Genomic DNA, 16,931 nt, shown 5'->3' on the forward strand with positions numbered 1-16,931 from the left:
GCCTGTCAAGACAATTGGCAGCATCATTCCTGCAGAACACAATGGGCTTTTTTACTTTTTCCTTTTTGTCATCCCCTATTACTCGCTGATGGTAATTAGCAAGCCAATCTTTGGAGGAAAAGCGCAATCAGGCAACTAGAAATGCCTTTTATGAAATTCCTCCCTGAAAATAAATCACTAACACTGCAAATGGTCAATATGGACTCTTAATTTTAAACTAAATGCCCATTGACTTACCAAGATCTATGTTCCTGACCCTGTGGTCTAGTGAAATTCATTTTTTCCTGAAATTCTGAGTTCAAGAAAAGTGATGGTGACACAGCTGTTGATTTTCATTTACTACCTCAATGGAGTAGGCAATTAGTGATTTCTCCATGATTTGCTCAAATTATACAGCTCCCTCCCGGACCGGTGCCATCATAAAGGCGCCATTCTCTAGCAGTAGCTTAACACCAGGGTTACCATTGAGTGCTGACCTTCCCGCGGTCCACAGTGGAGCAGGCTCAGGCTGACCCGACAGCACAAGCTGCTAGAGTCTTCACCAGCGGTGGATGAACGCGCCGGGCTGGTGGACAGCTAGAGATAATGACAAAAAGCTCAATCCTTGCCCCCAAAAACCTGAATACTCCCCAACTCCGTTTACGCTGCAGTTTGGGGCTTTCAGAGAAAAACAGCGCCTGTCTCCCTGTCACAGCTTTGTAACAACTTGCATCCCAGCACACCTCCCACAAACACCTTCGACAAGTTTCGACAAGCACAGCTGAATCACTTGTGATGGGCCAAAAGGTCAGGGCCCTGAAACTTTGCCAGCCTGATTATCTAAAGCCACTGGAAAGCACTCCATGTGTCTCAGAGAACAGGTAGACTTTCCACCACACAAAAGCAGCTTTGTTTCTGTATAGGTGACGCCTCCTAATTAGAATCAATGATTTTTTTTATGGTCACTCCCGATAAGCTTGTTTGCCTAGCTTCATTTTCCTAAAACACTTTAAACGTTTCTAGGAAGGGTGGATGTTGGCAGAACACTGAGATGGGCCTTGAACCTGGGCTGTGGTATTGCATGATGTTTACAATTTGTCATCATTGGGGGTAATTCTGCAAGCTTAAACACACTAAAGGACATATTATAAAGAGCCAGGCAATTTTATTTTGTTTGAATATATTTATGGAAATGGACCAAAAGCGTCCATAGAGGCCCATTGTCATTTTTTCCCTGAGTGTGGGCCAGTTCATGACCAAAAGCAAGCATTCAGAGACTAGAAGAGCATTTATGACCACACTGTGTGTATCAAATAAGCTGCTTTATGAACAGATGGGGAATATTGTGTTTCAGGGTCTTAGTAAAATAACCCTTCACACCAAATTTCTGTTCATAATGGTGGATCTCTCGGTGATTCATTTATGACCTTGCCCTTGATAATGAGCAGATCTCCCTCAAGGCTGAGTGCCTGTGGGACGTGAAGCCATCACACATCCTCATGACTTAAAGAGATGATGAGCGGTAGGGAATTATGCACCAAGAACAAGTAATTTGGACAAGGTGGGAAAAACTGAGTAATTCACTTGAGATAACCAGAGTTTTCCCAGCAATGGTGACTATACAGCGATGGAATCCTTGGAGAGTAAATAAAAAAATGGTTGGGCTGAGAAAGATTTGCTAAGTTGAAAAGCAAGTTACAGGAGCCAGCGCTGATAAGAAAAAAGAAATGGTCTTTAACAAAACCACTTTGATGACACAGGGCCATCCCTTTGTGGAAAGCTCAAAGGTCAAAACTGAAATGCTTCTTCTTTTCAAGGGGATACAGGGAACCGGGGAAAGTCAGCAGTGAGTAGGAAGGGCCCTTCTGGTCCCCCGCAGCAGACACACATTCTGTGTTTAACTTCCTCCTGCGTCACACAGAAAAACCACGCTTCCCAGGCTCCCTCGCACTTAGCTGTGGTCATGTGCCTGAGTGAAGGCCAACGGGATGCAGGCAAAAGTAAAAGGTGTCATTTTCAGACCCGGCTCCTAAAACTTCCTGCACAATCCTCAACATCCTATCTCTCGCCCTGGACTCTGACTGCAGAGCCATTAGATTGAAGGATCCTGAGTCAATGGATGATCACAAGCTGTATTAGAACATGAGAAAGAAAGAAACCTTTATCATACCAAGCCACTGAGATTTGAGACTGTCACAGTTAGGTTATCTTAATATATTATAATCATGTCACAGTTAGGTTATCTTAATATATTATAATCATGCTTCCTTGTTAGCATTTGCCTTTTCAAGTATCATGCTATTGCCTAAGAGTTATCTCTCATCTCATTCTCTAGCAGAGTGATTTCAGAGCCCTGCAAGAGCAATGAAAAAAAACTGATTTGTTTCCAGGTCAGTAGAACATGGGTTATCCATGGGGCAAAAAATGGTTGGCACCATTCTCTGAGATGTCAGAGGGAACAAACCACCCTTCTGTTTCCTGTAAGTTAACTCAAAAAAAAATTCTCTTTATTTTTAGCTTTTTATTTTGAGGAATTTCAAATCATCACGTAAGAAGTAACAATAGAATAATGAATCTTCATGTATCCATCACCTAACCCCAAGTATATGGATATACAGATATAGATCTATATACCCGCATATATGTATACACAGACACAGAGAGATAATAGACAAGTATGTACATATACATATTTGAAGTCTACTATCTGTTCATCTAATCATTGAGCTGTTGAGCTGGGCACCGCAGGCAAGACTCAAAGGGGAATAATGCTCTTTGAGTATGTAGTAGAAAGAACAGAGTATAAACCTCGAACTCCATAAATCACATTGCTCTGAGGGCTACAGTGTGGATTAGAGTAATCTAGTAGCTCGGAGTTGGTAACATAGCTATTTTCTTCCCCCTCCCATTTTTGTGAAGGAGTTTTCCTTTAAGGGAGAGGTTTACTGCTTCCTTCCTAGTAAAACTGTAGCTACCCCTGGGAGGGCCAGCGCACTGAGTCTTTTCTCAGCCATTCACCAATTACATGTATGAATTTTATCTTTCCTGAAGTTCTTTCCCCAAAGCAAGACTTGAAAAGGTGGAGAGAAAAATAAGGAGCAAAGCGAGGGGCCTTGAGGCAACATGCAAATTCTGAGGGAAGAAGAGAAAACAGTAGAGTCACCACAAATGCAATGCAAGACAAATTTCCATGTTTGTTTAAGGTGGGGACCCCCATTTTTCCTTCATTGAAACTGATCCCTCACTCCCAAGTCTATTCTCTTGGCTAACAAAGCATCATTTGATCTTTTCACTCTAGAAACTGGGACTGGGAAGGGGAGAAAAGGCTAGTAGAAGAGAAAAGAGTTTAGAAGTAGCCGCATTTCTCCTCAAGAGATGGGGATTATCAGGCCCAATATCCATGCCCCAACTTAAAAATTAAAGTGCTTTCAAATAACACAGTAAAGAAATTATTCTGGAGAGAGAAGCCTAAGACCCTGCCTCATAAGTTTTGAGAGCAAGACCAGTCAGATGCCCCTTCTGGAACCTTATGCACACCTGAATCCACTGTGGTTGGCTCTAGGCTGTGCTCTCTGGTCACACAAGCAAATGGGAGTGGAGGCTCAATCCCCAGGGGAGGTGAGTGCTGCTAGAGCAGGAAGCTCAACTAACAAAAGATGAGTCTCTCCTTCCACTGCCTTCACCACCCTGGAGAGGCCCTTGGCCCTACAGTGTTCCAGCCACCACCACCACCAGGAATGGACGCCATTTTGGTGACAACTGATTTAATTCGTATTCCTCTAACCATCTCAAACATTTAGCTCTGTTCTGCATTAATTCAGTCTGAGCAGAAAACAATTCCAAAGTAAATCTTAGCAGTGGGGGGGAATGTCTTGAAAGGGCTGACAGGCTCAGCATAATGAACACCCATCCAGAGTTCTGTTTAACAGTACTCCACTCTCTTTACAGATTATAAAAAGGAAATACTTAACTAATGGAAGGCTACTCACACAAAGGATAATGTATGCAGCCTCTGTCCAAATCTTAATCGTTCAACATAACTGATCCAATAGCTTTGGTCTCTAGGCTCTCCCAGATTTAGAATTTTTTTTCTTTTAAAGTTCACTACAGAAAATGCTTTCATGCTTGTCTCCACTTATGTGTTTCCCTGGCTGATCACTTGGCCTCAGAAAACTTTGTGTTTCATGTGGTAGAGGCCCAGAGATACATTCTGATGAAGTATTAAACTGTCAACTTGAAGAGACAATGAGATGGTTTGGGGGAAGCCACAGTTTCATTTCACAAGCACGAGAACACAGGGCTTGCTACCTCAGTGATGCTGCCTCCTAAGGTTCTGTTTTTGTATTAACTGGATTTGCATTTGTATCAGCTATGTGTGGGATTCTTTTTAACTTTCAAAACATTATCCCTATTTGATAGTAAAGGTCCTTTGCATTGGCCCAAGGTAGATTCCCAGCCTCCCTTCCCTCTCCTGCCTAGTGTTGGACCATCTAACTACTTAGGAATAGTTTCTTTCCCCGGGCTCTTTTCACACCACTGTGTCAGCCCATATTGTGGTCCTTCCCTTGAATGACCTCCTTCCCTTTCTCTGCAAGAATTGCTGTCTTCTTTCAAGATGCAATCACCTCCTCCAAGAAGCCTGCCCAGACTCTACACATAGTTGGAAGCTTCTTCCCGTTTTCGTGTGAAAACAATTTGCATAGACCTCTTACAAAGCCCTTGTTCCTAATTATTTACACATCACCTCTAGAAGACTGTAAGCTCCTCAAGGAAATGTCTCATTTATTTCTGTAACCCCCAGCTTCCAGGACAGGGCATGGCACATAGCTTGTACTAAGTGACCAAATAAATGAATGAACATGTTTCAATTGGGTGGACACATCAGTGCATACACAGACAAACTATATACCTTGGCCTTCCCAGGAACAGCCTGGTAAACACTGATAGCCCAGCGACATAGAACCCTTTTCAAAAGTCTCAAAAGTGTCCCTACTTAAATAATAAATTAATTATACCATCACCCCAAGTTTGGAGCATGGTATAATGACTCATGCCCATTGCCCCTGCCTGCCCAGAGCCAGTCATCTTATTTTCCAATTTCTCAACAACGTTGCAAATTAACTGTATTTTTTTTTTTAATTCTTCAAAATTCTCCCTCAAGAGGATTAGTCATTCTCCCTACTCAAGTCTAGTATCTATGGCCCAAGAAAATAAAATGAAATACTGTGCGGTAAAGTAAGAACACACAGGTCTCATTCCGTTTTCTCACCAAATTCCTATCCACACTAACCTCCACTATGAGTGATGACACCTATTAGACCAGCCCATCTCCCCCCTGGATGAGCCCATCTCCCCCCTGCCCCCAGTTTGAGCATATGGGAAACCCAGCCTCTCCACCCAGGCCCTGTACTTGCCAGCCACATATCCACTGCCTAGGGTTGTAACATTCATTGTCTTATTGATAGTCTAGAAGCTCCAACTCGGTAATTATGGTAAAAAACTAATAAATCTGCATGGAAAGAAAAATAAACATCTCTTTTCCACATCATTCTCCCCAGAGCTTGAAAAAAACACTTCTGAAAGATCAAAGAAAATCAGACTGCCTTTTTTTTGGAAAAATAAATGTGTTTGGTCTTTCACTCCACACACTCAGATTCTGTCTGGACTCAAAGATGTCAACACGACCAAAGGTAATCAAGAAATATTCCAAAGGTCACAAAAGACGTCTCTAATAAATTGCCAAACTAATTTTACACTGGTGCGGTCTGAACAAACAAGAAAAACACACTCTAAAATCTATATGTGAGCAAACCTCACAAGGTTTGAAACACATTCCCCTAATCAGCCTGTTCATGCAAAGATTTACATGTTTCTTTCTAATTTTAAAAACATTATTTCAGGGCATGAAATTAAAGAAAAACCACAAAACAAATACAAACTAAAAGGAACATTAAACCATCATGTAGTTAATGATTTTGCTGAATGAGGATAAAGCCTCCAAATACTTAACCTCTTAGGATTCCTCTCATTATCTATTGTTTTTCATTAATCCTGGAATCGCAGGGCAAAGGAACAGAAACCACGATTTGCTTTGAAACGTTTGCCCAAATCTGCTACGAATTTATTTTCAGGACAAAGTTCATGAAAGTCCAGCTCTCCAGGTAAAATGGATTAAATGCCTTCTAAAGGGAAATAAAATTAAACCACTACCAAATGGAAGGCTTCGAAACTCTGTTTTGGGATGTGAAATTCGATTTGACAGATGCCTTATAGACTGTGGTCGATGCCGCATCTGATGAGAATTTCTGCAGTTTTGCGTTTACCTGGACTAAAGGGTTTGTAACTTATGGTGACATATATATGTCTACAGTATGTTGAACATGTATATACACAGATAAATATGCCAGTATCTCTTTATGTAAAATCATTGGGGAAAAAAATCTTGCGATTTAGTTGTATTTTTTTTTTTTAATCATTGAGCTTGCATTAACTGTTTGACAGACTGATGCCTCATGGGATCGGACTTGGAAGCTACACTCTCTCTGATCTTTACCAGATGTTTTGCTGGTGGTGTTTCAGCCTCAAGAGACAAAGAGGATATTAATGTTAATTTTATTTATTTAATCACATCAGGCAGATTTGATAAAAGGGAAAATTCAATATTTTGGTAATTTACCAACTCTTCAGAAATATCCCTGGTAGCAAAAATGTTTTGAAGATCATTTTATATTAAAAGCAGAAAGGCTGCATTGTATTCGGAAGACAGAACACTCTCCGTTACCTTTAAAAATGGGAACAACGTGACAGATTTGTCAGTTCCACTTTTAACTCAGGGAGGTGAGGAGGTGGCAATGAAATATACTGCTCAGCACAGCCTCATCCCAACCTTTAACTGACTGTTAATTGTAGAGAAAGAGTACTCAGAATATGAAATGGACACTCAGCTGAAAGCCTTCTGCCACTACCACAGTCACTCTATTATCTTCTTATTTCTTGTCTCTGAATTTTATTCCAAGGGAACATGAAATTACCCTAATCATTGTCAGGACACTGGAGATAATGAAGATGTACTCACTACAAAACCCTCCCTCCCCACACCTTAACTGAAATGACAGTGTACCTTTCACTTACTTAGAGTTCAATGTCAGAACACGGAAGCTTTTAGAAAGCGCTGGTTCTCACCCTTGGCTTCACATTAGAATCGCCGGGAAGCTGCACCCCACACCAATTACATCACAGACTCGGGGTGGGAAGCAGGTATGGGTCCTTTATAAGGCTTTTCAGGCAATTCCAATGTCAGCCAAGGTTGAGAACCACTGCCTTGCAGGCGCTAAGTAGGCAACAGCCAAACAACTTATTAGTTTAAGAAAAATCACTTAATTTCTCTAGGCTTTGTTCTCTCTCTCAAAAAAAAAAAAAAAAAGATAGGTATTAGAGGGAGGTAGAGTTTTATACTCATTGATTTTCTTTTATTTTTAGATAAGAATCTATACTTACAGTTATAAACAAAATATTTCAAACAGGCAGCACAGAAAATATTTTAAGATACCTATGACACCTCTATTACTACCACCAAGCTAAAAAGAAATTAATATTTTGCTGTATTTATTTCAATTTTCTCACTCCTGGAAAAAAGGTAAAATACCCATCCCATTTCTTCTTACTTCTTTCCTCTCTAGAAGAACCTACTATTCAAAGGTTATTGATTATCCTGCCCACAGTAATTATGTATCTGCCACAACTATATGGTACTGCTTAGTGTGTGAGTGTCTAAAGGCATATAAATTGTATTACACTGTAATATATCCTTCTTGCATTTAATTTTTTCATTCAACATTGTTTTTTGAGATGTAGCCACATTGATATCTATAGATCTATCCATCCATCCATCTAGAGATATAGAGATTTATACCTAGTTCATTAATTTTAAACTCCTTTATATTATTTCATTAAGAATAAACCACAGTTTATCAATTTACCTCATCTATGGACAGTTAGATTATTTACTTTTTAGAAACAGAGGTACAATAAACATCTTTTTGCATGTGGCCCTGCTACTATATACAAGAGTTTCCCTAGCGCAGACACGTAGACATGGTTTTGTTGGATATGCTCATTTTCATCTTTACTAGATATTTCCAAATTTTTTTCCAAAGTGGTTACACCAATTTACCTCTCACCAGCAGTGTTAAACCATTCCTCATTCTCTATATCTTCACCAATACTTGACATTATGAGAATTTATTAATTGTTGCCAGTTTGAAGGTTGTGAAGTGGTAACTAACAGTTATACTTAGATAATATTTTCCTAAGGTCTCTTCTGGTCATATAATTGTGGTCACCCCATCAATGGCAAGTCTTATCAAAATAACAAAATAAAGGATGTGATTTAAAAAAAACTTCTTCCACAGTTTACAATGAATTTACTTTTCCTCAAGAAATGTCTTACATGGCTAACGCTGGCCCATGAACCCATAAATCAGGCCATAAAAGAGGAACGGGGACATGGCCCCAGCTCTGATTTATTTTTTTGTATTCCATAATCCAATGTTACTTAAAAAGCAAACTGCCCAATCTTCTAGCCAAAGCAAATACTCTGGATTTTGCCAGGCAAAATGCCTGTGGAGAAATGAGTCAATTCATACAAAATCCAAAGCTGTCTTTGGTCAGTGACATTTTCGTGAAAATCTGTGGGTGGGTAAAAGCCTTGCAAAATTCCTATTTGCTATTGGATAAAATTCATCCAGGAAAAATAAGCAAAATATAAGTGGCGACCCGCATTCCCCCTAATTCCCTTATTAACACCCCCTAGCCTCCCAACAAAACTGCTTTCTATTGTGCATGTTTCTGATGCTGGCAACGGAACCCTCTCCCTCTGCTCACTCTGCTCCCATCAGATAGGCTTTCTCATGAGAAGTACTGGCAGACACAGTGCGCCTGATCTCATTCAGAACACACCTTCTGGGAAGGCTACCCAGGCGTTACACACTCTTCAACTTGATGGCAAAAGAGACCTACGGTAAAAACATTCTCTGTGTGCACTCTATTGGAACCATTACTATGGATACTACTAAGGATGGTTAGTGTACAGCAATAATTTGGGATTCCACTTTATGCTGTCCTTTTAGGACGGTGAAACGGGAGTCTGAGAAACAAAATCCAAGGCTCCGTGACTTGCTCTGACTTGAGTATTTGAACCCTTATCACCTCAGAAAAACGTTGGAGAATTCAGCATAGTTACACCCAAAAGTTTTGGTTAATTCTGAGATTCATCAGTGTTGGGGTTGGGTCTAAGCTCAGGAAGGTCTAAATAGAATGATTCGGCATCTCGAAATTGCTTTAGTTAGTAGACAGCAGTGAGTGGACTCGGGTATTTTTAACGGAATACCGCCGTATCCCGGTTTCTGATTTCACTGAGGTCCATCTATCTGCCTGCCGAGGCCTTTACTTCTCCAGGCTCTTGCCACTGGCTGGGAATATCTCTGTCATCGGGGCCAGGCCTGGAAAGAGAGCAGTTGGTTTGGCTCTCCGCAGAAGAATAAGAATGAGATGTACAGAAGGGTGGAGTTGTTTGGGTGGGAAAGAGAAAAGAAACCATTCTCTTCTTCCCGTAAGTTAACCAAATAATGAATTAGCAATCCTCCCCCAGTTCTGACACCTAGAATCCTGAGAGATCCGAATCCCAGCGGGTGAGGCTGGGTGAGGTAGAGGCGCAGATTGTGAGAAGGCGCTTTCCCTGCAGGAGGCGGAATGGGGCGCTGAGGGAGGACACCGGCGCTAATCTTTTACTGTAAGTCGGCTGTCGCTAAGCGGCCCTTTCACACATCCTTCTTCCACCACGACTTCCAGAAGCACATTGTGCTGCCTGTAGTCATGGTCCCCAAACACAATTGGGTCATCACATGTTTCTTGGGTCAATAAGCTAAGTGAGTGAAAATGGTGGCTAACTCTAACGATGCATCACAGAAAATTAATAGCAGTGAAACATATGTGGAACAAAAGTGGACGGGGTTCTATAATTTAAACTGCCCCGAGCCTCTGCAGCATGTGACATAGCCACAAAAACCCAAAGATCACTTCATGTCTCCAAAAGATGAATGTGGTCATTTCACTTGGCAAAGATCTTGAGCTTTGAATCAACTACCATCAGATTTCAAAGCAGCGGGAGATGAAATATTTCAGTTTTAACAATTCTTTGTGTTTGGATTCCAAGAGTGTAAAGATTGGTTTTGCAAAAAGCAGAAAATGTCTTTTCAGATGTGCACCCACGTCAAGTACAATGTCTTCTCTCCACAGACTACAACTTGGGAGGAATGCTAAACTTCCACAGCAAAATTATGTGCCACCACTTAGCTCTAACCCTACAAATCAAGCAGATGCCATGTGGCAACAGAACAGTTTTAAAAGACATAACGCTCCCACTATGTAGGTTTTATATGAAAATGGGTATCTTCCTGCAAAAAACATACAGTCCCAAGAGTAGAACTGCAGCATTAGTCAGCTCCTAAGAAACCCTGTTTTTTATAAACATATTTGCACTACAACACGTACCATTTAACGCTTTGTGGGTCTGGATTTGACATGCTGTTATATCCAGCAATCTGAATTTTACAGATTCCATCGAGAAGTGGGAAGGAGACAAACTAGGAAAGAAACCACCTCCCATACCCATCCTGAATAATACAATGAAAAGCCAAGCAGAGGCCTGCAAATATTCACCTCTCAGCTTATTCTTTCACTGAAATATTTCTATTTTTAATAGTCATCCTGCACTTTAGCAAAAGTCAACTTTACAAAGTTATATGCCATTGCAAAGTCTGGGAAGAGTGGGAAAATGGGGAAATCCTATTGCACAAAAATTAATTTTGCAATGCAAAAAATATGTTTTGGATAATTCAGGCCTTTATGTTTATTTCAGTAAAGCCAAATCCAGCAAACTATTTTCAGCCAGGATTAGTCAGAACTAAGAGGTTGGACTGTTTTCCCTCAGAGACTGAACGTCTTTCCTGCCTGCAATAGGCCAGTGTGTTCCAAACAGAATAAATGGAATTGCCTTCAATTGCTTGTCTCTTTCTGGCATTTTTAATGCAGAACCCTACTGACAGAGGAAGGTTTTGCCACCTGAAATGTAATTATTCTCTTCAGTCATATAACATGGCATCCTCACAATGTATCAGCTTTTGGTTTGCCTTAAGAAAAATCACAACATGGGGCACAAGGTAACAGCAAGAAATGCAATTTCATTCCACCAGAAATTCTGAAAACTCTTTCAGAGATACCTACTGGATAGTGAAAAAGTGTTTCCAATACCTGCATTACAGCTACCAACCTATTCGGTCTGCTTTTACATAAATCAGACAACTTGGCCAATCTACAATCAAACATAAACACAGTCCAGATTCTTTATCATCAAGACATACTAGAGTAAGAAAGGACTCTGGCTGGGGGACCACCGTCTGAATAAGTCCCTTTTCAAAATGATTTATATGTTTCACACATTCAGTGATCTGTAGCATATTCAATATCCAGGGAGTACCTACAATTCTCAGATTTTAACTCTGAAAGAAATATCCCTGTCCATCTAAAGTAATATAAAACACATGCTCTTCTTCTTCCCAGAGTTAAGCGAGCTGTCGGAGATTGTGCAAAGCTGCCCTGTGATCCCAAGGGTGATGTCCTGCTTGTAAACCCTGAGGGTTTCTGTTAGGTGTGAAATGATTGCAAAATCATTTAAGAGTCCTATTATTCAAAAATAGCAAATTTTGCCAAGAAACAGAGACAAGTTCCAGGATCGATGTTGTGAAAAGGGGAGGCAGGGGAGAAAGAGACACCAGGGTCACTTCCTTCAACACCCAAGGCACAGTCCCCTCTTGGTTCATTCTCCTTATACTTTTCCACAAAATCTTCTCTCCTTAAAATTCCGTGAGATCCTGTGAGACCCTGCTCCTGCGGTATCCCCTGGGTGTTTTATGCTGGCTATAAATCATTACTAGGCTCACAACCCCAGAGTGTGCGGTATACAGGCGTGTGGGTGTATGCAGCAACATTTTTATTAGCCAAGTTGCTAAGTGTGCGTTCCTTTCCAAATATCAGAACAGCCCCTCCTCCAACCCCAATACTCGCCCAGTTATTGGAGGGAAGGAAAAATCCCTGAATATTTGCTTTGGAAAAAAGCTAGCTCTTGCTGGGAGTGCAGCATTTGTTTCCCTGCCCTGCGCATTTCAGCAACTTCAAGTTGGTACCTGGCAGGCATGGATTTTCCAAGATTCTGGACAGTGTGGCAGATCAACCTCCCCTGATGGTATGGGTCACGTACATTTGCAGAAGAGAATCCAGAAGTGGAGCAGGACCCCTGCTGCCAATAATTAAAGAAATCTTTCCTGTCCTCAGGCTAAAGAGAAGTCAAATTTCATGGATACCTAGACCCCCATGGATCCGAATCCCATAAAAGAAGAAAATGTCCTGATTTGTGGCCAAGTCCGGAGGAACGCCACACACCTTGGACGAAACCCTGAGAACCTTAGCGGGAGACTCACCGTGCACTTGTTGGGCTTCTCCCCGGAGTGGACTCGCATGTGGATGAGCAGTTTATACCGGGCGTTGAATGGCTTGTACCTTCGAGGACAGCCGGCCCAGAAGCAAGTGAAGTCTTCCCCTTTGCGCTGGTCTATGTGAACCTTCTCGATGTGCCGCACAAGTTCCTCCTGCTGGTCATACAGGGCGCTGCAGTCGATCCAGCGACAGCAGTGTTTGCCCCCAACGTCCTCCATCTCCCCGTCCTCCTCCAGGGCCTCCTGGGGAAGGGCCAGCGGCTGGGCCCGGGCCACTAGCTCCTGGTGGTGCAGATGGGGGTGGGAGTGGTAGGGGGGTGGGGGGCCCTGCGGGGGTGGTGGCAGAGGGGGCAGAGGGGGCGCAGGGGGCAGGTCCAGGGCACCACCCGGGAAATCATCGAGGCGCTCCGTCTTCAGCAGGCCGCCTGGCTGGCCGTCGTGGTTGGGCAGACCATGCTGTACCACCATGTTGTGGACCAGCCCTGGCTGGAGGCCTCCGTGCTCCAGCTGCTGCATGCGCTCACACTCCAGCACGCCGCCCTCGCCATAGGCCGGGAGCACCAGGCCACCGTTGGCCACCCGCACGCCCTTCTGGCTGCTCGGCACCGAGCACGGCTGGGGAATGCAGCTGCCACGCACCCCCAGGAAATGCCCGTAGACCTCAGGCTGCGGGGACATGGTGGCCGGGGAGGCCCTCGACCCGTTGATGTAGGCGACCAGTGAGGTGGGCGAGGTGCGGATGATGGTATTGAAGTCTATCCCAATGCCGTCAGACAGCGGAGACAAGGACAGCGCTCTCTTCTTGGAGCGGGCCGAGTGGGGCCTGGCCGATGAGTGCCGGGGACTGGGGTAAGGGGAGTGGCTGTTCTCCATGCTGAAAAGGTAGGACGGCAGTGAGTTAGAGACGCTATTGCCGGACACGGCTGTCCCGGGAGGAAGGCTAAGGAGGTCCCCTAGATCAGTGCCGTTCTGGGAGCTGTGGCTGGAGGAGAGTGACGGGAGAGCCCTGTAGCCATGAGACCACTCTTGTTTCACGCTCAAGGCTGACTGACTCTCTGTGAGACTCAAAGTCGTGGACGCCAAAGACTCGCGGGAAATAAGGGACCTGGAACGGCAGCCAGAAGGAGGAAAAAAAAAAGAAAGAAAGAAAAAAAAGACAAACATTTTAGCAGGATATGGATTGCTTAAGAGCTAAAAGAACACTGCATTGACAATCCCTTAAGTATTTCCCCTAATTACATTCTCGGCTAAACACACATTCTTTGGCTAAGATAAAACCCAAGGCTTTTAGTTCCAGGTAAATAACATTTTACCAAGAAGGACAATAGAGGCTAATGCTCAGTGGAATAATAAAACAAAAGATCTATTGTTATAAATAATCTTAATACTTTAATGATAATACATAGTCCTTACTTTATTTTTAAATATCTTTTCTAATGTCAGGGTCGGGGGGGGGGGGAATCAGAGACCGGGGAATAATTATTGATGCCCATCATGGCAAAGCAAATAAGCAAGTGTTTAGTAAGCATTTACTGTGTACAGCATACTACAAATAGGCATTGCAGGGAATACAAGTCTAAACAGAGCCTCAGCCTTTGAGCAAAATCTGTCCGGTTAAGTAAAACGCAAACCAATGCTTAATTTGAAAAAAAGTATATCCTCAAAGTCAAAGGGTCATCCAGGGGACCCAATAATAAATTCACAACTGCATTTCACTGATGATAAGGAATTCTAAAGATTTCTTTAAAAGATAGTAACTCAGTCAGTACTCAGTCACAGCATCAAATCACCCCAGGAAATGAAAAAATACATACAAAATATAGCTACGATATAGGAGGGAATGACAGCCTGAGATCAATTCATATGTGGCATAATGCATTTGGGCCTTGCAGGGTTGAAATACACCTGCTACTCTCGGGTTTTCCACGAGTTCCTGTCCTGAATCAGAGCAGCTTTAGATCGAGAAGAGACCTTTCCCTTTCTTTCCCAAGAAGAGCTCTTTCATTCACTTTTGCAGCGATTCGTCTCCCGTTCTTCATGCCCTTGACAAAGCATGCGTCATGTGTCACAAGATTTACCTGCATATCAAAAGGACTTGCGACGTAGTCTGGCCACTTTAAAATTTGTCTTGCTTTACTATGAAATCAGTGGCTTAAAAATCACCGAAAGGAAAAGCTACACTCCTCGGATGTAAACCCGTCACAAAGAGGCTAGCTATCACTCACTGCACTTCCCGACTCAGACGTGGTATGGATCAGAAAAACCCAGTTTACTCATAGGTACCTGCACTGGCTTTTCTACAGAGATCTTTTTTTCTGACCCCCCCCCCCCAAAAATTAACCAAAACAAAATATTAAACAGAATGTCTATCTTGCCACGAATGAACCCATTTACTCCTTCCAGCTGTTATTCAGCAGCCTGTTGCAAAGGAACGGAGGGAAAAGAGAAGCATTCTCGTTCCATCTGTTCCTCCTACTCCTTCTCACAAGATGGAAGCCAGGAATACTGTTTCCTACAGCATGAGCTATCAGCAAGAAAACATCTCGACTCTCAAATGCACAGTATAAGGTGATGGATAACACCGTTATCGATGTGATGTTTCCACCGAGTGAAGTAATGTTTACCAATGACAAACACAGCAGGAGTTTACGTCCAGTTGCCCCTGACACAGGTTTCTTTCGCCATCCCCATTCCTATACTAGGGCTGAAGTCCTTTTGCAAGCCCCAAAGTAGTTTCTGAACCATCTGTTTTTTAATTCCCCATGGACACTTTCAATTATTTTCCCAGCACACCCGCGGCAGGCAGCCCTCCCTGCAGAGCTCAGCTGAAGGCTCCTGGTGATTGGATGTCAAGGGCCTTTTGGTCCCTTCCCCAGGGAGATTCAGGAATTGCTTTCTGACCCAAGCCAAATCAGTAGTCATGTCATATATGAGGCAAAGACAACTGACTTTGCTTTACACCCTGAGGTTGAGAAGGTTTATAGAACATTCTCAAATGGTACATTTGTCTGGCCACTGTCGTACTGGAGCATTTCAGGTTTTTAAGCGGTGAATATCAGGCAGGAAAGTATTCGACCCCTCTGTATATACTTTGCATGTGAAATTATATTATTTAGTTTGAGGGCAGCCTACAGTGTGACACATTCATCTGTTCTATTGTCCAGAGATATTTCTTATTTTTCCCCAATTACACCTAACTATGGCTTGATTTAGATCTCATCCTAACCCCATGCAGACACATCCCTTAACTCCTCGGACATCTGTTTTCTAAGACAGCTACCATATACTTTCAGAAATCAAATTCTATCTTCTCTTCACGATGGTAATTAACAGGAACAGAGAACTCTCTCTTCTATCTCAAACACCTAATACAAACACAACTTCCAACAAATGGCCTCTGCCTAGCCGCCAATCTCCCTTGTGTGCAATTACCCAGAGCTTTCCATCTTTCAAAGTTCTAATCCATGAAGCCTCCCCCAAATACACCAGCTCTCAGAAGAGTCCTCTTTCCAGAGCCGGTGTGCATACTGTCTGTTCTGTGCCTTCGACGTAGCCCACTGCTGGCATTTGTGGGTGTGACCTTCCTCAGGGAAATTCAAAGCCCTTCAACAAAAGGGATCATTTTTATCTCCCTGATACCCACCAGAGTATGAGATATATAGTAAGTTTTCAAAAAATTGTGGATTAAGTAAAGGTGAATAACCAATAGAATGACAAATAGCCATCATTTATAGCTTACAAAGCATTTTCCGTACCCATGATCACATTTGATACAGCCTTTGAGGTGAGTAAACTGGATTTCTAAAATACACTCTATCTTACAGAGAACAGAGCTGAGGCCCTGGGAGCTCTTCCCGCTGCCACCACACAACCTCGCATACACCAGAAGTACAGGTGAAGCAGCCCTGGGTAGGCAGTCACCTTGCTAGATCCCACAGATCCTCTGTTGCTCTCCCCGTATCATACCCCAAATGTGCTCTGTAAAGTTCTGCCTGATCAACAGGCCGGTATAACAGGCTCGAAGTCACACAAGCTGTGCTTAGAACCCACACTTTCTGTTCTCCTTCTGAGACAATGTGCTCAGTGACTGAAAAGTTCCCAAGGACTCTCTCCTATAGCCCCTGAGGCTGCGCACTCCAGGCCTCTGGGAAAGAGATGGACACACAGACAAGACTGTCTCCATTTCCGTACGTTCATCTGCTCCCAAGGACGTTACTTCTAGTGAGTGGTTAATCTGGAGCTACAGGAAAGGAAAGAGATACAGCTCAAACAAAATACAACCAACATGACAACTCCGACACCGTCAGTGAAACAGGTTAGGGGGCTGGTGTGGCAAGAGCTAAGTGACTCTCGCGGTGCCATAAGGGGCAGGGGGACTCTCGCGGTGCCATAAGGGGCAGG

The 16,931-nt window shown here is 43.0% G+C and overlaps 1 protein-coding gene across 3 annotated transcripts in view; it reads right to left on the reverse strand.

Annotated features, from left to right (window-relative positions):
* The window catches only part of GLIS3 (GLIS family zinc finger 3), a 468,639-nt gene that overhangs the window by 297,902 nt on the left and 153,806 nt on the right, over positions 1-16,931 (reverse strand). For all 3 annotated transcript variants that reach the window (XM_025891681.2, XM_073878148.1, XM_073878147.1), the window contains exon 4: positions 12,516-13,635. In XM_025891681.2, coding sequence (XP_025747466.2) covers positions 12,516-13,635 — 1,120 coding nt within the window. The remainder of the gene's footprint in view (positions 1-12,515; positions 13,636-16,931) is intronic.

The sequence above is a fragment of the Callorhinus ursinus genome, unplaced genomic scaffold (genome assembly GCF_003265705.2).
Source record: "Callorhinus ursinus isolate GAN/ISIS: 27379988/994484 unplaced genomic scaffold, GSC_fseal_2.0 scaffold28, whole genome shotgun sequence".
NCBI lineage: Eukaryota > Metazoa > Chordata > Mammalia > Carnivora > Otariidae > Callorhinus > Callorhinus ursinus.